This window comes from Lycorma delicatula, chromosome 4 (assembly GCF_047948215.1).
Source record: "Lycorma delicatula isolate Av1 chromosome 4, ASM4794821v1, whole genome shotgun sequence".
Taxonomy (NCBI): domain Eukaryota; kingdom Metazoa; phylum Arthropoda; class Insecta; order Hemiptera; family Fulgoridae; genus Lycorma; species Lycorma delicatula.
In genome coordinates this window covers 99,556,765-99,581,630 of record NC_134458.1, presented here as the reverse complement: position 1 = coordinate 99,581,630, position 24,866 = coordinate 99,556,765, and the positions used below count along the sequence as shown (strand labels likewise).

The 24,866-nt window shown below is 30.0% G+C and overlaps 1 protein-coding gene across 3 annotated transcripts in view; it reads left to right on the top strand.

The window, feature by feature from the left end:
* Sur (Sulfonylurea receptor) overlaps positions 1-24,866 on the top strand; it is a 134,401-nt gene that overhangs the window by 9,578 nt on the left and 99,957 nt on the right. Inside the window, exons 2-5 of one of the 3 annotated variants that reach the window (XM_075363788.1) lie at positions 415-861; positions 5,743-5,946; positions 14,063-14,220; positions 18,185-18,571. In XM_075363788.1, the coding sequence (XP_075219903.1) occupies positions 14,116-14,220; positions 18,185-18,571 (492 nt within the window). In that variant the 5' untranslated portion in view covers positions 415-861; positions 5,743-5,946; positions 14,063-14,115. Of the gene's footprint in view, positions 1-414; positions 862-5,742; positions 5,951-14,062; positions 14,221-18,184; positions 18,572-24,866 lie in introns of all 3 variants that reach the window. The other 2 variants (XM_075363786.1, XM_075363787.1) reach the window with 2 other exon arrangements.

The window sequence follows — 24,866 nt, the reverse complement described above, 5'->3', positions numbered from 1 at the left end:
ATTATTCATATAAAGATGTTGTACCGAAAATGTTACATAATTTCTTATTAAAGAACTAAGTACAGTAAATTTTTTAATAAGGTACTAAAGAAGTATTTTGTAAAAAGTTCTAAATTATAAATGTCCAGTGCTGCACTCAATAATTTTTCAGTACAACTTTTTTACATGAAAATAAATGAAATTATTACAGCACAGTATAATTATTAATGAAATTACCATTTGAAACACTATAATACACTAAATAAGAAACAGAATTAAATTAATAGTTAATTCAATGCATCAGTTAGCATTGAACCAAGAGGGTACTCTTAATCTTCAATTCAGAATAAATACTAATTTCATAATTAATTAAAATTTCTATGAAATTTAATGCTTCTACTTTCCTATTTAATTTCCATTCATTTTCATTTTCAGGACTCTCTTGATACTGATAAAGCTGAAGAACCTGAACAGTCTTTAACTTCTTGAACTCCAACCCTGCTATTTGCTTCTTCTACATCACTGAAAAAGAAAAAAAACAGAAGCGAAGATTTGCAGTATGAGATGGTTAAAGCAATTCAAACCCTTCAAAAAGAAGAGGATGAGAATAGGAGAATAGTATTGTAGTTCAATCATATGCAATAAAATTGTCTAAAATGACAACATTACAGCACATAATGGCTGATAAACTAATAAATGTTGTTTTGATGGAGGGCCAGTTAGGTAACTTAACAAGACAGACCATCTCTCTATACAAGAGAACCTCTCGAACAAATTGCTGAATCTTCTTTTAATAATTTTTCTGCATCTACAAATAAAAGTGTTCAGTCATATTTAACCAACTTTAAGGAACTGTAACTTAATTTTCTGGGTGTTAAACAGGTGGGTTATTTTTTATTAATAAAATACTATATTGTTATTTAAAATTAAAGTCTGTTATAATGTAAACATATAAAATTTGTTTTGCTACTTTTAAGAAATAAAGTAATTTTATCTCTGTATTTAGCAAATTTTTTTCTATTTTCCATATTGTGATACTATACTGTTTAAAAAAATCACAGTTTTCATATTACAAATTTGCTGTAAGCTACAGAAACATAATTAAATTACTCATTACTGTATTGGCAGTAGTACTACATTGGACACCAGTATTTTTTGCATTAGTTTTTAATAATTTTATCAGTAGTAATTAACAATACTTAAAACTAAATAATAATTAGTGCTAATTAATTATAATAATAGTAAATTAATATTAATTAGTACTTAACAATAATAATACTAATTAGTAATAACTAAATAATTAGTAATAATTTTATTACTTCATTGTATGAAGTAAAGGAAGTATTGTGATCGCAAAAAATTTCAGTTTTCAGATTTCAACGGAAATATCCATTTTGACTAATTTTGGTGTGACGTCTTTACGTATGTGTGTATCTCGCATAACTCAAATACAATTAGACATAAGATATTGAAATTTTGGATTTAGGACTGTTATAACATCTAATTCTGCACCTCCCCTTTTGATTGCAATCGACTGAATCAGAAGTGTCCAAGAAAGCCCAAAATCCAAAAAAAACTGGATTTTGGACTTTTCCTTAATTGCATTAAAATGCCCTTATTGAGAGCTTTTCAATGGTATAAAGTGGTACTTATTTTCATTGGTTTCAGAGTTATAGCCAAATAAGATATTAATTAATGAAATATTTGGATCTTACAAGGCATATCAGTTCAAATCAGACTTCATCTCCTTCATTTTTTTAACTTTTTTTAAATTTAAGTGTACTGATTTAGTAATAATTATTAACTAGTGATTGTAAAAAAAAATTTATGATAAATAACACTGATAGACAAAAAAGCTTTTTAATTTTTTTCTAAGTGTGATACAATTTCTTGAATTGCTTTTTTGCGTACATTACAGATCTGTAAATACAATTTTTCTATCATCCTTAGTTTTAAATAAATAATGCTTCAAAAAAAAAATTACAGGAAAATATATTTAAAATATGAAAAATTTATAATTTTGGATGGCATACCTGTGTTAGAATGATTTTGCTGATGCCTTTCTTTTATAAATAGCCTCAGGCACATCCCGAATTAATGTCCAACAGTAATCGGCTAGTGTGTTAGTATTCCATTTACCTTTCTAGTGGCTGTCCATCACTGAAATGTCTTTGTGAAAATGCTCACTGTATTCATTGCTTACGTCAAAGAGGTTGTCCAGGAAATATCCAGATGTGAGTGAAGGAAATGTACTTTCAAACACATATTACATCCCACAGCTCTGTATGAAGTAAGAAGTTGATTAACAATATCGTGGTATTTTAATACGACAATTAACAATTGTCGTAAGTAGAAAGCTGCACTTTCTACTTTATTTAACATTGAATTGATACATCATCTTTGACCAACTCTCTTATTTGAGGACCAACAAATATTCCTTATTTAATTTTTCCTTCACTTACAGTTGGAAATTTCTCCCTGATGTACAAAAATCTGGGACTATCCTTCTTCATTGCTTTTACAAAATTTTTCATAAGTCCTAGCTTGATATGGAGAGAGGGTAAAAATATTTTTTTTGGGTACAACTAAGGGCTCATGAATAATATTTTTCCCATTTGGAGTTAAGTTGTCTCGTTTCTTCCACTCTTTCTTATTATAACATAATGCTTATGTTATATTAGCTTGGCTGTCTCATTTTGAAAGAAAACACATTTACTTAGTATAGCCTAACTGTATTCCTAACAAAATAGATAGAATAGAACTTTCAAATCACCACATATGTTCCAGTTATGTTTTTATAATTTATTTTTTCAAGAACGTCTTTCATCACATTGTATGTCTCTTTCAAATTAATACCATAAGCGATCAGTATCAAAGGATATTTATTACTGTTGTGTAGTAGAACCACTTTTAAATTATATTTGGATGAATCTATGAAAAGGCGCCAGGCCTCAGGTTTTGAACTTGTCCTAAGTGCAACAAAAGCTCATCAGTAATTGTGCAGTAAACCAAATTATTTTCATCAATAAAGTACTGAGAAAGTTCTTTTTGTCGGATTTTTTGAAGTAAATTCCAACCTTAAAGTCTTTATTCTAGCAGTTCAGCTTGATTTTTTTGATAAATTGAAATCCCTAACCGAGTCATTTAATTTGCCTTGTGATATAAGGTGTGGCTTATTGGAAGATAATTCAAAATCAAAATCATTGTTGTCTTCAGTACTGCCTGATTCATCATCACTGCTTTTGAAACATACATTCACAGTTGGCTCAGGAACTGGAATAATTTCACTGAGGTACAGGCCTGATTGCAGATTGCAATGAAGGATATTTTACAGTATGTTTAGATTTTTTAGAAATTCCAGACACTTGTTAAACAAAGGTAACAATTGGTTACATGATCCTTTGGTTCACACCAAACCATAGGTACACCAAATGGCAAAGTCTTCCGTACCTTTCAGCCATCCTCTTAAAGATACAAAACAATTAGTGCATACTATATGAGGAGTCCACGTCTTATCCAGATCACCAATTTTACACTGAAAGTACAAATGATATGCTTTTTTAATTTTTCTCTATCTGATTTTATGGTAAACTCACCACATACATAATAAAAGGCATCTATATCATTTACACAATTTTGAGGCATTACGACACTGCACTGTTAACAGACTTAAGACAGCAATAAGACAACAAAATTAATTCATTCCTAAATCCAGTGCTTAATACAAACAACACAGCTGTGTTTTCATCTACATGTTTTGACTTGCACAGAGATGATTAATTTTATCCATGAAGGCTCACTCTTCAGTATTAGATATGATGTCATAATATGTGTGACTATAATATGATGTAATTCTTTGTCTAGTATTGTTTATTTATAGCTTAAAAATTATGTTAACAAAGATAAACAATAAAAAATGAGCTAACAGAATAATATATAGGAGCTTAAAATGCTAACTATACGTTGAAAAATGAAAAAAAATCCTTTAATTAAAATTAAAATTAAAATTTTTTTCAAAAATGGTGGTTAATAAAAAGATTCTGAGTTCATATTAGTTTTCAGCATCAAAAACAGTTTAAAATCATGTATTGCATGTTAGGAAACAAAAATTATGTTTATCAGTGTAATAATTCAGTAGAAAAAAAAAAATAAATAAATAAACGAAAAAATATCAGTTGTTAATAAAATAAAATTTTATGTACTTTTCATTTAAAAAAAAAATGTGTATATGTAATTTAATAGGCATACAAGGAAGTCGTGTGGTCTCCACATCAGATTTTTTTATTAATATATTAGTAATAATGTAATTTTAATAGTAATAATTCTGAACCTACCTTTATATATTTCTTCAACGATTTTATTATTGCTTCACATGTTTCCTGAACAATTGCTGAAATACACTAGTGAGAAATTGTTATAGAAAACCGAAGTTCTTTAAAATATCTGCCCGCAGCAAGAAACTTTAGGATAACAATAAGTCACATTCTTACCCTTAACCAATTTTCTCATTACACTATCCATGTTTTTATGATAGGGAGAAGTTCTTTGAAAACTTCATCATCCATTCTCAAGTTGTGCTTGTAATCATCTTAAGCATTTTCTTTTAGTTCTCTTAAAAGATGTATATCACTGTATGCACTTTGGTTAACCAGTTTTTGCAGCAAGAAACATCAATGAAATAGCTAAATGTTTCTTTGTATCCATATTTCAGGAGTGCTTTACTAAAATACTATCACAGGTTGTACAATAAAACTGTTTGAGCAAGTTGTACAATCTTTTAAAACTACTTGGACAGAAATATTGCGCAAATATTCCATTTCTAATATATTGTACAATGTAGGTTGCTCAATAATATTGCATGTGTAGCAGAGGCTTAAGTTGTTATATGCATTTTATAATGTAAAATATATGTTATATGGAGTTACTATAGATAGTAAAGTTTCAAGGGGCAGCATATGGAGAGTCTCCCAAAATAAATTTGGTTATATTAAGAAATGCATCATAGTACTGTAGTGTTGCACTTTAAACTCATTACGTTAAACAATTTGGATTGTTTCTTTAGCAATTTACTATATTATTCATGTTTAAAAAGGACCATCTACGCAATATTTCATTAAAAAAAAGTACAAATTCAAGCCACACGTATTCATAAAGATATATTTTATGCTAAATCATCTGTGCAAAAAGTAAAACAAAAATCTTTAAATAAACAAGCATCGATACAGTACAGTTAAAAATTTTGCCGCTCCACTCCACAAACTATTTGGTACAAAACCATCTGTGGCTGCTGTTATTCTTTGTATCAGTTTGCCAATATGTATTAAATTATTGATATAAAACAAAAATACAAGTAAACACATCTCTAAAAAGACCAGTTGTTTTATTTCCTTGAAAAATGTTTTGATATATCCTAGTGACCAAGGATTTTATATGTTGTGTGATTAATGTTAACAATGGATGGTGAATATTTCCGTAATTACATGCCAAATATTACATCTTTTATTAATTTTTTTTGGTGCAAATCACATGTCATTTGTAATGTAAATAACATTTTCATAGTTATTTAGTTAGTCTGTTGTATAAGATTATTTTCCATCATGTTACTTCTGTTATGCTTTTATCTTTGTGTTTTGTTTGGGTTGTATTGTGACATTTTTCTTTTCTATGTAGCTCTAATACATAATATCCCCTGGTGAACTTCAAATATCTGCCTTTTTATATATATCGTGCCTAACTCTTCTGTTTTGATTTTTTTTTTTTTAGGATAATTTGTGGAAGTGTTATGTGCTGTTGTATTGGAAGAATTTTATTTTTGGTGGTGTTCTTAAATTATTTGGTGATTGTGTTGGTTTTATTGGCCCTCTTGGAATTGCTGTTGTTATAAAGTATGTTAACAATATAACAATTTCATCACCATCTGTTAACAATGAACAGCATTATTCAAGATTAACAGCAGCATCTGGGAATGTAGGTACAGGAAATCTATTTTTTAAATTCTAATTTATTTTTAATACATATTTTTACTTATCTCATTTATTAATTTTTGGTGTTATATGGGTTTATAATTAATATGTTACCAATCATGATTTATGAAATTAAGAATTTTATTCCAATGGTCAATAGAAGTAACAGTATCAGTAATGTGATGCTGAAGTGTAATATAGTGATCACAATAAAAGAAAAAATCAGCTTAATGTAAGCATTTTGAATCTTTATGAATAATTAAGTATTTTCATTTGAAATTTGTTGAGCCCTGTTAAAATAACTGAGAGCTTTCTAATTTCTGTTAAAATTATTACTGTTGTTTTAATATTGGAAAAAAAATTCTGGTTGAGTTTATTTTAATAATACCAAAACTAGAATAAATTTGAAAGAATATACAACAGATCCAGTTAAAATATATATATATATATATTTTTTTTTTTGTTGTTGAAATTAATAGTTTTAAAGTTATATAAACAGAAAAAAATGAATTAATAAATGGGTGTGATTTGCTATACGAGCTGTGATAAAAAAATAAGAATTTTAATTCGTATCAAAAAAAATTTACCTATTTCTTGTATTGATATTGTTCACTTCAAAGTAGTCCTCCAGAGATGCGACAGCTTTTGCCAGCATTTCTTCCAGTCCTCAAAATATTTGTGGATATTTTTTGAAATAGCCTTAAGTTCACTTAGTAATATTTTCTTTATTTCATCTATAATTGCAAATTGTTGCCCTTTTAATGTTCTGATCATTGAGACCAAGAAAAAGTCGCAGGATGCGATGTCTGGAGAATACAGAGGCTGCGACATCATTATGGTATTATTTTTGTTTGAATAATCAATTGTAAACTGAGAGCTGGAGTATTAGCATCATGCATAATTCAAGAATTATTTACAAACATTTGTGGTTGTTTTCTTTGGATTGTCTCTTGCAGTTTGTGTAAAACTGCTAAGTATAATACTGTTTGTTGACCATTTAACTATGTGGTAAGAATTCATATTGTATGAGAATTCATTGTAATATTAAAAAAAAACAATTGATAGAATTTTAGAATTCAGAATTGCTTTTTTAGATAGATGTTGCTTGTTTAGGAAGCTTCCAATGGAGTGATTGTGAACCTTTGTTTCATTATCATAACCACATTTGATCACCTCTTCTGACACATTTGAGTAATACTGAGCAATCAGCAATGTCAGCTAACAATTGTTCAGGGGTGTTTTTATGATGTTGCTTTTGTTGAAAACTCAACAATTTTGAAACAAACTGCTGCAACTCATTTCATACCCAAAATGTCAGTCAAAATTGTTTCAAATGAGCAATAAGGGATTCCTTGACTTCTTCAGTAACTTCTCTTACATTGATAATTACCAATCACAATGACCTTTATTTTGTCAATATTTTCATTGGTGCTAGGATGTTCAATCCTTCTGTTGTCATCAATGTCTTTACAACCTTCTTGAAACCATTTGTAACAATCATAAACCTCCCTTGTGCTGACATCCTCACAAAAAGGCTTCTAACATTTTCACCACTTCATTACTCTCTATTCCATTTTTAATGAAACATTTATTGCAAATCCTTTGTTCCATCATTTTCAAACAAAATAGTTTGCCATTTATAATAAAATACATCCAATTACTTGGCTGCCAGATTTGAACTATACATCTTGTATGATTGAAAATATTGATTTATATTGTATACAGTGCTGCCATTGGGTGAGAAAAAGACTAGCTTAGTCAATAAGATAAGTGTGCAAAAATTAAAAATTTTATTTTTTTTTATCATGCCTTATAAGTGTAAAATGATTACTTAAATTATTTGGACTTTATTTACTTTGATTAGTTTATGGTGTTTTAATTCATATTTAATTAAATCTTCAAAATTGCATAAGAGTTTAAAGGAAATAGAGTACATTACTGGCATTGTAATGATAGATAACAAATTGACATGAAAGAAAATAAAAAAATCATTTAAATAAAAATTTCTGGATTCTTTTTTTGCTATCTAAAACTGATTTAAAAACACCGCTGGTTGTTTGCTGTGTAAAGATTTATTTTCTGGATTTTATTTTGGGTACTCTGGATTAATGTCCTCTAGATTCAGAATCCAAAAGAAGATTTTTAGAGTTGTGGTTGAACCAGATTTAAAATAGTTTGCTGCCCAGTATTAAATACATTAACTTCATTAATACTTATAAAAAAGATAATCTAAGTTAAAAAAAAATTATCTTCCCAAATAAAAAAAAAATTGGGTGTAATGTTTAGGATCAGACTTTATAACTTTTCTCCAAAATAACAAATTTAACAAAAGTTGGATTGAGTCAAGTTGCTACTGGATATATCCAGAACAAATAGGAGAAATTTGTCCTGTGAACTGAATATAAACAAACTGCACAGCTTCATTTATCATCAAATCACACCTCACTGTCACTTCACTAATCACATCTAGAGTTGTAACTCGGGACTTAGTCCCATCGCAGGTGTTCCCTTGACAGTCAACCATGAAAGGTCTTTTAAGGAATACTCCATCAGCTGAACCAAACAACACCAGAGTTTAGAGAAGGCAGCATTTGGATACAGTGGGCTGCCACTTAGAAAATTACATGCGATTGGAAGTATTGGCATGCCTCAACACTACATACACAAACAAGAAAAATACAAAGTCCAAAGTCAAACCAAAGCAAATCACCTACATTTTCACACACAAAGAACTGGAAGAACTTGTGTCAATAAAAAGTACCAAAAAGACAGTAAGTGGAGTGGAACCTCTTACCACATGTAAGCGGAGACTAGTATTCTTTGGACATATCATGAGGATGTAAGATTCAAGACTTCTGAAACAGCTAGTACAGTACAATCTTAACTTGAAAAACACTGAGAGGATGCAGATGGATCAGAGAAATAAGAGAGTATCTGAAGGAAATTGGCCTTACACCAGAAGACACTACAGATAAAATCAAATTAAACAAGAAAATCAAGAACAGAAACATTCATTTCACATTCACAAGAAAGAAATCACTACACAAACATTTTCAACATTGGATTGGGCACAAAGATCGCAAAGTATGAAAAAATACTGGGAGGACTGCAAGGCCCAAACAGTCCCATTGAAGAGGCCTGGGCAATGGACAGACTAAGTGATCCTATGTGGTCATAAAAGATAATAAAAAAAAAATTTTTTTAGTTTGTTACAGACCATGCTTTAGTATCGGTTTATTTCTTTTTGAACTGTTGTTTTTCTGTTCCTAGTACTTCCTCATCCTCTCGGACTGGGCTTTTTTTGTTCTTCTGATCTGGTGTTTAGCTCTGTTATCTTGCTCTTTATGTAGACTTGGAACCTCTTGTTATTCCAGTCTATTCCCTTGTACTCTTGTTGATCACTTCCGGTTGTGCGTTCTGTTCTTTCATGTTCTTGACTACCTCCTTGTACCAGTTTGTGTCTCTATTTTCTATAAATTCTAAAATTCTTTTAGTTAGTTTCTCTGTGGGCATTCTGTTAATGTGATCGTTCCGATATGAAATCAAGTAATGATTTCTTCTTTATTTTGTAGAGTCCTGTGAACCTGTAATTTCTTATTATTTATTTAGCTACTAACAAACATATTGTTCTTTATTTGTTTAGTTTTGAACGATTCATAAAATGACTAATGTGTCTTGGTTTTATTAGGATACTAAAAGTTGTCATATCTAACGTCTTAAACAATGTATAAAATCTTTACTAATAAGAATTTTATATGGTGTGCAGACCACATTAAAGTAACATGTCTTTCAATTTAAATATATTAGACTAACCTGTAAATATTTTATTCACCTTATTATCTACACAACCAGCAGTTCTGTATGATTCATTAGCTAAGCAGTTAAAATGTATGTCAATAATTGCAGTGTCCCTAGAGGCATGGTCTTCTTTTCCTAGCTAGTTTTTCTAGCAGACTTCATGAATATGATTCATTTGAAAAAGAACTTAATAAATTATTATATAAATTTTTAGCGTTGCTGCATTCTCTGTGGTTAATTGTTAAATAGGTTACAGAAATTATTAACAGGTAAGTGAAAGTACATAAAAAATTCAAAGTTTTTTCATTTCATTTAATCTTATTAATGTTTGTAAAATGTTTGAATTCTTTTTTTTGCTTTAGTGTAGTTTTAATATCTTAAAGTAAGAAATACAATTTCTATACCAAACAAATTTTCTGAAATGGAACTAGCTAATAGGTGTAAAATTATACCATCGCCTTTCAGATAAAAAAAAAAGATTACCCATTGACTGCAGGACAAAAGTTGGAAAAATTAGTCTACAGGCAAAACATTTGTTAAATTCACATTAAATTAATTTTTTTTTAATGTTTCATTTGGTGACTTTTCTTTGAAGATCATTTTTGATTTAAGAAACTAAAGAAAATTAAATCAGTGTAATGTGAAATTTTAAATTCAGGCAATTTTTTGAAGACTAAATTTTTTATTTTTATGTAATTCATAATTATTTAACAGTTTGTTTAATACTGAATATTATTGAACAGGAAAACATTTTTTATCCATAAAGAACATTTTTTTATATTTGAAAACATTAAAAAAAATGTTTCATATTGTTTGGATGTTATAAAAAGATTCTATTTTAGCAAATAATTAAATATAATAAAATAACGTTATTTGTTTATTTTTCCATAAGGTGTACATTTTTAGTTTTGTAGTGAGCTTAATTAAAAGAAAGGGTAAATTTATTGGAACATTAGTGATTTGAGTCTATTGTTTACTCATGAGAGAAATATTGGAGTTCAGTTAGAACATTATAATATGTACAGAGTAATGTTTATAACTGAATAAGTATAACACTTACTTGTAGTTGAATAATAATAATAAAATTGAGAAAGCATTATATTGTAAGTTGTAATTATTGCCAAGTAAGACTAGATAGATAGTGTACTAAGTAAATAGTTTCAATTTTCGAGTGATGTACTGAATATACTAAGTAAACACTTATTGACAAATGACAAATAGAAACTAACATGACAGCTTAGGTCTATGTTAAAACACACAGCAGTGTATTTTGCCTTACGATGCATATTTCCAGTGATGGTTGGTCCACAGTCAGTGTAAACCTAAAATTTTAAAAATATGAAAAAATCTTTAGAAATTTTTATGTGAATAGCATTAAATTCTTAGGTTTGTTGCATTATCTTCTGTTGATTGTTAAGTAGATTACAGAAATTATTATCAAATAAGTAAAGATAGTAATATTAAAAATTCAAAGCGATCTTTGTTTAATTTCATGTAGTGTCGTTAATGTAAACTGTTTAGATATTTTTATTATTCTTTTTTTCTGTTTGTGTATTATAATTTATAGAAACTGCTTTTTATTCATTTATTTTAACAGAATAAAGTGTTGTTTAAAATAAATAATTTTTATTTTATCTTAGTAATTTCTTGTATTTTTATTTCTTAGTAATTTCTGACATATAATACAATTTAACATAGTATATATGATAGAAAATTATAAATAACTTCAAACAGTTTTTCTTTTATAGACCCTATCACGTGGCATGTAAATTTTATTTTGGTAAAATTATAAAAAACCATTCATTTTTCTGTAAATTTTATTACAGAGTTGCTTTTCTTGAAATTCTAAATCTAGGTATTTTATGTATGAGTGGCTGAAATGTACTATACACTGGAATGTAACAGGAGAACAAAATGTTGCACAAAGTGATATGCTGCCATCTTGTAGTTTCATTTCACTACTACTAAAGCTCCAAAACTTGATGACTCATGCCCTCTCATTTTCTGTCAGTTTCCATTGCTATGGTGTTGAGTATGCTTGCTATGTCAATTATGTCTAAAACAATGTGCGATGATTGAATTTTGAACAGTGGAAAAACTGAATGCGTAAGATTCATCTAAAAGTTGTGTATGGTGATGAAACTGTAGATTGAAGTACTTTAAGTAGGTGGGGAATAAAATGTTGTGCATCAGATGCTGGTAAAGTTAATATTGAGGATGAACCTCTACTACTTGACAATTTACTGCCTGATGACAGTGAAGCTGGAAAAACCGTGTACCATCTGCATGTGTGGTGTGAGGTTGCTTAGTTTCGCAGGGGTGCTGTGTTTGGAGATTACCGATACTGAAGTGCGTCAAGTTATATGCAGTTTATGTAGAGGCAAGGCCCCAGGCTTCGATAGAATAATGGCAGAGCTACTTGTTAGCTTGGTTTGGGTTAGTGTGAAAACAATCACATGTGTGTTTAACAAATTACTGTTTGGAGAATACTTCCCAGTATGTTGGAAGAAAGGTATTGTTATATTGTTGTTTAAAGGAGGTGACAAGGCTCCCATTGTTACTTTGTCATGTAAGCTCTTGACATTGCTGCTGGTTATTGGTAAGGTCTTTGAAAAGGTTCTGTAGCTGCGTATAAGTGAGAGGCTGATATCACAAAACTAATTGATGAAAAACCAGTATGGGTTTCATCCTGGAAAGGGTATCAAGGATGCCATACTCCGCGTGATGAATTTGGTATGAGCTCTAGTGAGGAGGAATATGCTCTGGTAATTTTCCTGGACATCTCTGGTGCGTTTAATAACCTGTGGTGGCCTTCTGTCATTTTTCAATTACAAAGGAGACAATTCACTGATAGTGAACTGCGAGTAATGCAAATTTACTTCAGGTATTGGGATGTGCTGCTCCGCAAAGCTGTGCATGCAGTAGACAAGATGCTGTCCAAGGGTTGTCCTCAGGGCAGCGTGTTGGGTCTATTGTTGTGGGTGGTGGAGTTTGATTCCCTTCTGTGGCTGAGATTGCCCGGCTTCTCATTGTGGCTTTTGTCGATGATGGACTCCTGCTGGTTGAAGGAAGGTCATGGAGGGAGGTTGAGTTCTGAGTCACCTAGGCACGCAGGGTGCCTGAGTTTTGGAATCATCAACATAAGATGACGTTCAGCCTGGAGAAGACCACAATGATGCTTCTTAAAGGCTGTTTGGCAGTGAGGTGTCAGGTTTGTTTTCGATGTCAGGCCTTCGTATTAAATATGTTCAAGTTCAAAGTGTACTTTGAAGGTACTCACCTCAAGTACCTTGAGGTGTTTCTTGATGAGAAATTGCAGTTCAAGAAGCACCTTAATTACGTTGCGGAGAAGTCCTGTCGTGCCTTCTTTGGTATTTGATGAGTGGTCAATCCTGATTAGGCTTTTAGTCATTCTGTTTTCCCTTGCAAATTTAGCTTATGATTGTCTTATCAAGTGTATGATGTGAATCTCAATGGAATCTGCAGAAAGTTGTATGCAAATATAGATTCCTATTCTTTCAGATTGAATACCAGGTGAGAGATTCATAAGCTAAGCTGTATTTGATAAAGTGATTGATAGTCAACATAAAAAAAAAAAAAACAACAAACAACTGAAAGATTTAAAAAGATTAAAGTTAATCAATATGTAACATAAAAGTTATAGAAATAAAACAAATTGTCTAATCAATATAAAAAAATTATATGCTATGTTGAAAGGTAATGGAAAAGATATTTTTTTGTTGATTATATATGTGTATTATATGCGTATGCAAATAATGTATTATGGTTATTAAGCAAAATACCCAATTCAAATCTGAAATTAAACCTGGGATTTACAGTATATCAGTTGGCTTCTCTTATGTTCTGAGCTTGTGAGGTGACTAAAATTTTACTCAAAACATTTAATATTGAATATTATTGAAGTTGTGTTTTGTGTAGCATTTAGAAAAAATATTTATAAGTAATAAACAGATTTTCAAATAAATAAATTCTATGAAAATACGCATCCTACTTGTCGATTGGGTGGATATTATGTCCTATCAGTTGGGTAATTGTTTTCTCTTGTCATTGAGCTGTTGTTTTCAGTTGCTGCAGAACCAGTTCATATCTAGTTAATGGCATTTTAAATTTTAATTAAATTGGAATGATTGTATTAGTTGTATATTTTGAGGTTCAGTTAACAGCATTTACTTAAGAATTATGTACCTAATACCTAATACTGTTCAGATAACATCTGAACAGTATTTGAATTTAGAGTAAATAAAGAGTATAGAGTAAAAATAAAAGAAGATATATTTAGTAACTTTTTTTTATATTTACAGGCAGTTCAATACATAAAATTACTGTGAGCGAGTTTCTGAGTAATGGATATGTAATGTCAGTTATTGTGCTAATAAGTGGGTTGGCTCAAGCTACTTTTTCACAAGCTAGTACTCATATTCTTAATGTTGAAGGAATTAGACTTAAAACTGCCCTTCAGGTTTGTGATATCTAAGTATGTTTACTTTAATTCTTCTTTTGATTGTGTATCCATTTTAAAATAGAACAAAAGTCGTGATTTTGTAAGAGAGAAGTTTTACTGCTAAAGTGATATACCTTTAAATAAAATTTTTTGAGTCAGCAAATGTAAAACTTTCTTTAGTATTATTAGTAAAAATCTACTTTTATTTTATTGAAATTCTTAATGTATGTGAATCAACTAAATATTGTCTCTCGTGTATCAAACTATTTAACTTGATATACTCATGGACTGTTCATTAATTATATTACATGTAGTGTGTATACCTATTATTAATTTTTTGTACCTAAATTATGCTTACTTTAGAAGTACATAATATAGTGGTTTTACAATTTATTTGTAATTGGAACTTCAGAACCTGAAGCACATTTTTGTGCTTTCCATCCCATTTTTAAAGGATTTTAGCATATTTTATTAATCAATTATAGACAAACCATGTTTGTAGGGGAATTTAATCAAGTTGATGTAGCCTAGCCAGGCTGGTAAGACTGACTAGATATTTTGCTTTGAGTCAGTCAACTAAATTAGTTACTACTTATCATTTGCTCCATAGAACTATGAAAACTTTATTATTACCTTTGTTTGTATAAAGAAAATCCTGTCTCATAAATTAAATAAAAACACAATGTTCCATGTTAATCAGCTTTTATAATCTGTCAGCTACTTAAATTAGTTTAAAATTTAATAGTTGCTAAGGCAGTGGTTCCCAAACTTTTCCAAATCGCAGCGCCCTTTTTCAATTAAAATTTTTCCATGGTGCCCTACCCTAAGCAAAAGTATGACTACTTGTAAGTAAGAAATAAAAGTAAATAAAACTTGTGTATCTTCATTATTTAACGTTTCTTTTACTTTATTAACATTAAATTAATAATTAATGTGATGGATGAGCCTGCAAATCACTGCACATTTTCTCAAATCGTGGAATTAAACTGGACACGGCCACCCTCATTTCCTTTTCCACGTTAATTTTTGCTCTACACTTGCTTTTTATTACAGTGACCACAGAAAACCCAGCTTCGCACAAATACTATGTCGAAAATGGAATTAAAATCCGCTGAGCCGTATCACAGGAGATAAGGCTCCTCTGTGAGCCTTATCTCCTCTGAATTCCATATTTTATATGAATTGAATATTTTATTGAAATTCAAAATTCTGTCAATTGCATGCTACCAAATTTTGCTTTCAAACTGTTGTTGTAAGATAATTCTATAAGATTCTTTTCTTCTGCAGAAGTAAATTCAGATGGAACACTAATGTTGTATGGATCTTGAATCCATGCAAACCTATTGAAATTTTCATTTTGAAAGTATTTATTTATTTTTAGATAATTAGCTGTGGTAAGGTGCCCTTCAAACATGGTTTTTATATCTTGAGAAAGATCAAGTTCATTTAACGTCAAAAATTGCTGTAGTATTAAAAAAATAATCTTTGTCTGCATCTTCATTCAGTTTTCGTCTTCATAATTTGAGTTTTTTTATAAAAGTTGATATTTTTTCTGTTGACTTCAAAAGGTACATGTTTTTCCCTGCCGAGAGAGATTAAGGGAATTCAGCTTTTCAAAAATGTTGCATAAATATGCCAGTTTTATTAAAAAATCAGCATCAGAAAAATCTTCTGCATTTTTGTATTCTTCCTCTCAGGAAAATAAAAATTTCTTGCCACAATTCAACGGTACATAGTAAAATATTACCATGAGAGAGCCATTGTGCACTGCTATAGCACAACAAAGACAAATGTTCGGCTTCCATATCCTCACACAATTTTTTAAAAAACCTTGCTTTCAGTGGACCAAATTTTATAAAATTTACCACATTCACCACACATTCTAACACCTGATTCAGTGCAGGACTCAGATGTTTTGACATAAGTGCTTCTTTATGAATAATTCAGTGGGTCCACATTGCATTTTGTGATTTAATAAGTGCCTATAATCCTTCATAGCAGCCAGACATGGAGCGAGCTCCATCAGTACAAACATCAACACACTTAGACCAATTCAAATTATTTTCAGATATGAATGTATCAAGAATCTGGAACAGATCCTGAGCCTTCGCTCCTGCAATGATATTTTTACACTTCCACCCCTTTAATTTTTTCAATTAATTGATCGCTGATATCCTTCGCTATATGTTGTATTCTCCAACTAATTGTGTTATTGGACAAAGGCACTTTTAAAGGTAGCTTTCCAGCAAACTCTCCAATCATGATATTCACCATATGTACAGCAGCAGCCAGTAGAATAAGTTCTTTGTGATGGTATGAGGTTTCTTGCATTTTGCGATTCTGTAAGCTACCTTGTGAATGCTAGAAAAGCGTTGTTTGGTATTAATCCAGTCTTAAAAATGTATTTTTTCCTTGTTTTAATTCTTTTAACCTCCTGGCAAAAATATCACAAGGTGCCAACCATGCTGTGATGATTAGCTTCTAAATGGTGCTTCAGTTTACTTGGAAGCATACACTCTGCTGCCAAAACTTTATACACAATACACATTATATTCTCTTTTCACCATTAATTTCTGTTGACTTAAAACCAAACTCTAAGTGACCGTCATCATATTTACGATATTTTTGTTTCTTCACAGTGGTGCCACTGGTTAAAGACATACTTTCTTTATCTGCACTATTACGTTTATTACTGTTCAGAAATTGGTCCATTATGAAAGATACAAGAGCAAAAAATTACAAAACTATTTATCAAAGACAACAAACAAGAAGTAATATAACACTAACTGTACTACATCAACTAATTTATATCACTGTTTATTTATATGAAGCACTGGGTTTAATTTCATTAGACTTAGATTATAAACTGACAATGCCAGCTGATAATGAGCTGGCAATGCCAACTCAATTCAGTCAGACAGATGTGGCTTGCTTATATGTTTTCCACAAGATCTTCCAGAACAGTCAAAATCTGTTGTGACGGGTCTACGCACCTCGACATGTCTAGCATGATTGAGAAGGAGCAGCGTTGCTGGCTTGCGTTTGCTAGAATATTCTGCGCTAAGTAAGGGTCAAGTGAGTACAGGGTCAAGTAAAAACAAACCACTCAAAAAAATCTAGTTAGTTTTAGCTTCTCACTTTATTTTTGGTATAGTTAGGCCAAATGTAAATGTCTTCAGTTAATTATGAAGCTTTTACAATATTTCATGGCACCCCTGTAAAGAGGCTGCGGCTCCCCAGGGTGCTGCGGCGCACAGTTTGGTAATCACTGTGCTAAGGGATTACAGTTTGTCTGATTGACTTTGAATAAACACTGTTGATCTGATTAATAGATTACCAAGTTAAGCATTTTTTTTATTAAAAATATATGTGTATGTTATGGATACATTATATTTTAATTTGTGCAATTGGTGAGTTGTTACTAATGTAGATTGTCAGAAGCAGGTGATTGATCCTTCCACCCCGACTAGGCTGCAGTCTAATGGCCTATACTTTTAAGTATTTCGTATGTTCTTGAAGCTTGAAATTAGTAAAAATTTAGTAACAATGCTGTTTTATGTTTAAAAGGTTTTTTGAAAAAGGTGTTGACGAACATATGGTGCATTTTCAGTCATTGTAGAGAATACTGTAGCAACTGCTTATCGATAGTCAAATTTTATGCTGTTTCTTCAACAGGTTTCCTTTTATCATTTTGAATAAATCTCTTGAAAATGATTTTTTAAGCAAAATACTATTTGCTATTTGTTTGTAGTTTAATGAGATATAGTTTTGACATTTAGAGTTATGATGGTATCACAATAATGTGACATCATAATGCTGCCAACCAGTGAAACAAAGTTTCCCTGTCACAATTACATAGTATTTCAAACAGAATATGTTGATTTTAGAAACTATTTCAAGTATCTTCATGTATAATTTACTCCATTTTAATTAACCTGAAACATATTATTTAATTTTGATTTTTTTAAATTTTTATATACAGGGACTTGTTTATTGGAAATCACTACGATTGAGTTCCAGTTGTATAACAGCTGGCCATGAAGGTAATGATGATGATTTCACTTTTAAAACTACATCTGACACAACCACCAGTGGCACAACATCAAACAATAGTGATGGTAATGGTGATGTTAATTTCATGAAACCTCAAGATGCAGTTAATGAAACTGATTTAAGCAGTCACATTAATTTAAATACTATTTATGATAATGATTATGAAGATAATTTAAAAGAAAGCGATAATCTCCAAAATAGTAATGATCATAATTGCAGTAATAATAATAACGCAACTAACCTATTGTCAGAAGATGTCTTTAATGTAATGTCATGCTATTGGCTTGGACATTATATTTGGGCCATTCCATTAAAGGTATGGTTTTGTCAGCTGTTATAAATGAACAATTTTTTCAGATTTCATATGATTATTTTTGTAGTATTTGCTATTTTTTTACACATTTGTGAGGCTTTTGAGTTTTGATTGTTTGTGTTTATGCAAACACAAATCATAGTTAAATTTTATATCTTTGATTTTACAACCACAGTCTTGGATTGTAAAATCTGAACTCTTTATTTTAAGAAGGGTTGTGTAGTGTAAATATTTTTTCCTAATATAGTACAGCATTACAAATAAAATCAAGTATTTCTGTAATTTCTTTATTTGTTGTGTTACTGAACTAAATTTTTTGTGTTACATTGTAAATAAATTATAATTTGAAAGAAAATTATTATTGAAATGATATTATTCATACAGCTTCCTCAACAACTTTAAAACTGTTCCAGCTTAAATACTGTAACTTTCAGGATAAGGTATCGGTCAAACCCCCCCCCCCCATAAGAGGGGTAGAAATAGAATTTAAAACCCTTCTTGTGAGGGGGGTTGTAACTGAAATATTTTAAATGGTAACACTCTGTGTGATACTTTATTTTAAAGGTCTCTTTAAGACAAGAGAAATGGCATAAATAAAAAGTTTATGTTATGTCTATCCAAAAGTGGTTGTGGGATAAAGTTTAAATTTAGAAAAAAATTACATTGGTAATTTAAGGAACTGTTATTGCAAATAAATAAATCTATAAAAATTTGATTAATTCAATATTATGAAATAAATGTATTTAAAAAAAAAAATTATTAAGCATAATGTTTGCTTATTTACTTACATTTCATGTAAATAAATGTTCGAAACGTTCTCCTGTTGTTTGACAGTGTGCCGGTCGTTTGTAAAAGGATGATTCTGCGTTATTCAATGATTCCCTGATATTTTGTGCTGATTCTCGAATTCCGTTTTGTAAATCATCAATATCTTTGGGCTTATTATGATAAACAATACTTTTTAAGTGGCCCATAGAAAGTGATTCAATGGTGACAAGTCGGGTGATCTCACTGGCCATTCTCTTTGATTCCCTTCGGCCAATCCAGCTTCCAGGAAAAAGTGTATTTAAATAAAATTTCACTTACTTGAAGACCGATTTGAGGTGGGTCACCATCTTGTTGAAACCAAATGTTTTAGAAGTTGTGGCCAACAATATTTTGATTTGAAATGATATGGTCAAGAAGCAACGCCTTAAATTTCATTAATTTCCATTAATAAATATAGGCTCTATCAATCATTAATCAAACAACCTGCACATACATTTACTCTTGACTGGATACTGTGTATGTGCCTCATGATACCAGTTTGGATTAATATCAATCCAGTATTGACAAATAATGGCGATTTACCTTGTCATTAAAAAAAAAAAAATATTGCCTCAACACTAAAAACTATGTTGTTTATTAAATTAGGATCTGCACAAATATTGTTCTTCGTAATTTTGCAGAATTCAAGTCTTTGTAGTCATGTTCATTAAGATTTTGCACCAGACGAATTTTGAAGGGTTTGAAGTTTTCACTTTTTAATGCTCAAATCACTGAACTTTGGCTATTATGTTCTCATGCTGCTGTTCGAGTCAAGGAATTAGAACTCAATAAATTCTTGCATAATCTCCAATAATGATATGTTATTATTTGTTGCAGATTTAGGTCTCCCTGGTTTTTCCCAATTATTAATGCTCTCTGTTTCTTCAAATCCTTTGATGGTTTTTGACACTATATCTTTTGAAATAGGGTTGCAATTATTAAATTTTACATTGAACAATTCACAGATTTCATTATATGACCTAACTCTTATCATCAAAGTCCCTCATCATTAAAAGTGTGACCCTCTCCTGTTCACTAAGTGACATGTGAATTAGCAATGTTAGCAGGTAGCCCAGAAAAAATTAATTCAGTAAAAAATAATTAAAAAAAGGTAGAAGAAATGTAAATAACAAAGTGACTTACAAATGTGGTAAAGGTACACAAAATCATTTAGCCAACCAATCACAATAAGTTTTTATAAGAAACTAACAGTGTAGCAATGAAACATTCTAAATGGAATATTACACAATGAAATAAGCTTCAATTTTGCAACAATGGTAAAAAACCATCAATCAGTTGATGATCAGCTTGATTAGGTGACAATATTTTTATCTATTTACTCATTATATTGCAACAAAAGCAATTTTTTGTGTTAAAAAATAAACATTTTTAAATTTTTAAAATTAAATTTAAATCAGTTTCTTTTTATTTAATTTTTTTTGTTTGAACTTAACAAAATTTAATAATTTTCAGAATCCAGATTTTATCCTGCTGCAATTTTGGGGGAACAGACATTGTACCAACTTTTTATTTATACCATTTTTTTTGTCTTAAAGTGTCCTTTAAAATGATATATCACACAAAGGTGTTACCATTTAAAATATTTGAGTTACAACCCCTGGGCCACCCCCCAAGAAGGGATTGAAATTCTCTAATTCTTGTCAAAAGGTAAAATAGTTGACCAATACCTTAAAGTATTTAACTCTTGAAAATTACAGTATTTAATCTGGAACAGTTTTAAAGTTGTTGATGGGTTTCCATACTGACTCACTCTGTATGTGTACACACTGGATATGTCTAAAGAGCCCCTGAAATTGCCTCATACAGTTTAAAATAGGAATTGAAAGTTGGCTAATTTTTGGTTTTTATGTTGGCAGCACTCATGATGTCATGATATACCAACATTACATGTTCCCTGTTTAGCATACATCAGTACTAAAGTTGCAAGACTGTCTTAATCCAAAAATTTACATAGTTGAGTTTTCGGTCATTTCTTACTAATTTGTTAGCCCAGAATCTGAAAATAATTTATTCTCCCTTTTATTTCCCTTTTAAAAAATTAGTCTGAAATAACACAGTTTGTTTCAAAACTTTCTTTATCATTTGACTGTTAATTTCATATTGTCCTTATCAATCACAATAATGAAGGAAACAAAATTGTCTTTGTTTCTATGTCTCAGTTTTGAATATGTAAATGTGTAATATGTTTCAAAACTTATTCACTTATTGTTTGCTTGGTCTCTTACTGTGTCACTTGGTTATAATAAAACTAAAGTGTTTTTGTTTCATTAATTTTTGAATACTTTTGAAAATAATAAACTAAAGGGGAAGTTAATTGAGAAAATTCTTTTCTTTTAAATTAAGGAATAAAATATTTAAGAAATATTTATATTTAAGAAATTAAATTTGTTAAAATTTTTCACAAAGTGTTTTATGTTTCAAAATTTTCCTTCTTTTAAGTAGTTGATGCAAAACTGCCTATATGAGGTGTGTTCAAAAATTAATGAGAATTTTTGTTTAAGAATTTTATTTATTCATCTACATTAATGTTATCCCTTTCAAAATAGGCCCCATTAGATATTATACACTTATGCCAATGCTTTTTCCAATCCCTGAAACACTTCTGGAACTTCGTCTTTGGAATTGTGTTTAGTTCTTTCAGCTATTCACTTTTAATTTCATGTATGCTTGTAAAACAACAGTCCTTTAAGGTTCTCTTTATTTTTGGGAATAGAAAAAAGTCACACATGTCTAGTGAATATGGTGGCTGGGGTATCATTACAGTTGTTTTTGGCTAAAAATTGACAACAAGCAATGAAGTGTGAGCAGACGCATTATTGTGGTGCAAAAGTCATGAATTGTTTCGCCACAAATCCGGGGTTTTTTTCAGATTGCTCATGCAAACAGCATTGAACTTGTAGGTAATACTCCTTATTGATCGTTTGACCTTGCAGCAAGAACTCATGATGCACTGTGCCATTAAAATTGAAGAACACAGTGAGCCATGTTCTTCGATTGTTCACATAACCTTCACATTCAACTGTACTTGTCAAGACTTTTTCAGTCTTGGTGATCCAGAATGCTTCCACTGGGATGATTGAGCCTTAGTTTTGCATCATATCCGTAAACCCATGTTTCATCACCAGTTATGACACATTTCAGTAGTTCTACATTGTTGTTGACTTCATTTAACGTCTCCTGAGCAGCTTCCATTTGCTGCTGTTTTTGTTTGAAATTCAACAATTTGGAAAAAATTTTGTTGTCACACATTTCATACCCAAAACATCTTAAAAAATTTCATGGCATGAGCTAGTTGATATCCCAACATCATCAGCGAGTTCTCTGATGTGATTTGGCGATCATTCATTATAATTTCTTTCACCTTTTCCACGTTTTCATTGGTTGTTGATGTGCTGGGGCGTTTGGGTTGCTTGTCATCTTCAACGTCTTTACGACCTTGGAAGTGCTTATACCACTCGTAAACTCTTGCTTTACGCAGCAAACTCAGCAGAAGCAATATTTAACATTTTTAAAACATTGCTACCTTTTATTCCATTTTTATAGCAAATTTTAATACAAATTCTTTGATCCAATATATATACAAATAAAAAATTGCCGATCGTACCAGAACACATATTATCTTTTTGACAGCTGACAACAAACTACTACACATCCAATATGGCTAAAAATGTACAGATACTTTTCAGACATGTTTACCAATACAACAACAAAAAATCCCTAGAATTGGACTAATACAACCTGCAAAATTTAAAAATTCTCTTTACTTTTTGAACACGCCTCAAATATAAAGTTTAGCTGCGAAACTACTTATCAAACACATTTTACTAAATGCTTTATTTGTTTGTAAATCTTCTGTTACTTGTACAAATATGGTGAAACTGATTATTTGTGTTTAAGCAAATACAGTTAAATTTTATACCCTTGTTTATAAACTTTTACAACCTCAGTCAACCAGTCAAAATTGTTTATGGGTTATTTTTTTGACAGTAAATATTTATTGTATGTTTTTTTAATTTATCAAAAATTGTGTTTGTTGGATAAATAAATGGTTTTGCAGCTGAGCTCCATAAATATATGGTCCCGTAATACAAAATTTTCTTTTTATGATAGTTCATCTGGAATGAATTACCAACATATAATGTATGATAATTTATGATAGTTCATCTGAATGAATTATCAACATTGTATTATATGATTACTAAATTTATTTGAAATGTAAAATTTTTACAAAAATTGTAACTAAAATAAGTTTGAAAATCAAATAAAACTAATAAAGAATAATTTAATTTAAGTTGAATCAAATTTTTGAAAAATTTTACTGAGAAAAAAAAAATCAATGTGGCTTGGAAAAATACCTGTTTAATGCTCAGACATTTGTTTGAGCATTAAGTCATTAGTCATTAGTCTTGTAATTTCCCAACACATTTCTCCATCAAACATATTCTCATAACTTACTTTATGTTGGTATTTAGGTGGTCGCAATTCATATAGCTCCTCCTGTTTTTTTGTATATTGCCAACTTGGAAAAGATTGATTGTATAACATTTTTTAAAATATTGATTTTTTTATTTATTTACTTGAAAAGATTGTATATAACATTAGATCCATGCAGTTGTGAAAAAAAAGAAATTAAAAAACCTTTAAAATTTTAGGCAATTTTATATTTTTGAAGTACTTATAATTATATCTGAGCTTTAAAATCTTCCATTGGAAATCATATGTATTACAGTCACTTCTTGACTTAGATGGAGTTTGGTTCTGCAACTTTGGATATAAGTCAAAATGGTCATAAGTCAAATTTCATACAAAAGTAAATATAATTATAATAGACTTATGTATATCATAATTAATAGCTTTTATTTTTGATTTTTAATTGTTAACTACATATAAGTAAATAATTACATACATAAATAATAGTACACATATGTAGAAACATTATTCTGGATTATCGTCATCTGGGCTACTGATATTCATTGCTGATTCTTGAGACTTATCAGTGAGTGTAGTAGTAATGCTTTTTATTTCTATAAATAAGTCTAGTTTTGTTTAGAGACAGTTTGTTGTTTCTTTTTGTTATAAATTTCATATAACAGGCAAGTGCCTGGTGAATTTTGCGTTGTACCCTCGAAAATCTATTGTTTTCCGAGTCCATATTTTCAAATTCTTTAATTGCCTCATTGATTTTGCTAAAAGTTGATGCCATTTCTTTTAGCACAAATATTTTGGGTGGTTCTTCGTGTTCATCCAGTTCTTTTAGCTCCATTACATTTTTATCTGCAACTTGTTCTTCAATCACAATCAGGTCTTGGTTTGTGAGTTCCTTCACATTATTTTCCAAAAGTTGATTACATTTCTGTTATCAACTTCCAGATTTAATTGCTGAGCAGATTGTACAATAGTATTAACTACTTCTATTTCCTCTTCTCTATTAAAGTTCATATTGTTATTAAACTTTTTTAAGAGTTTGTTC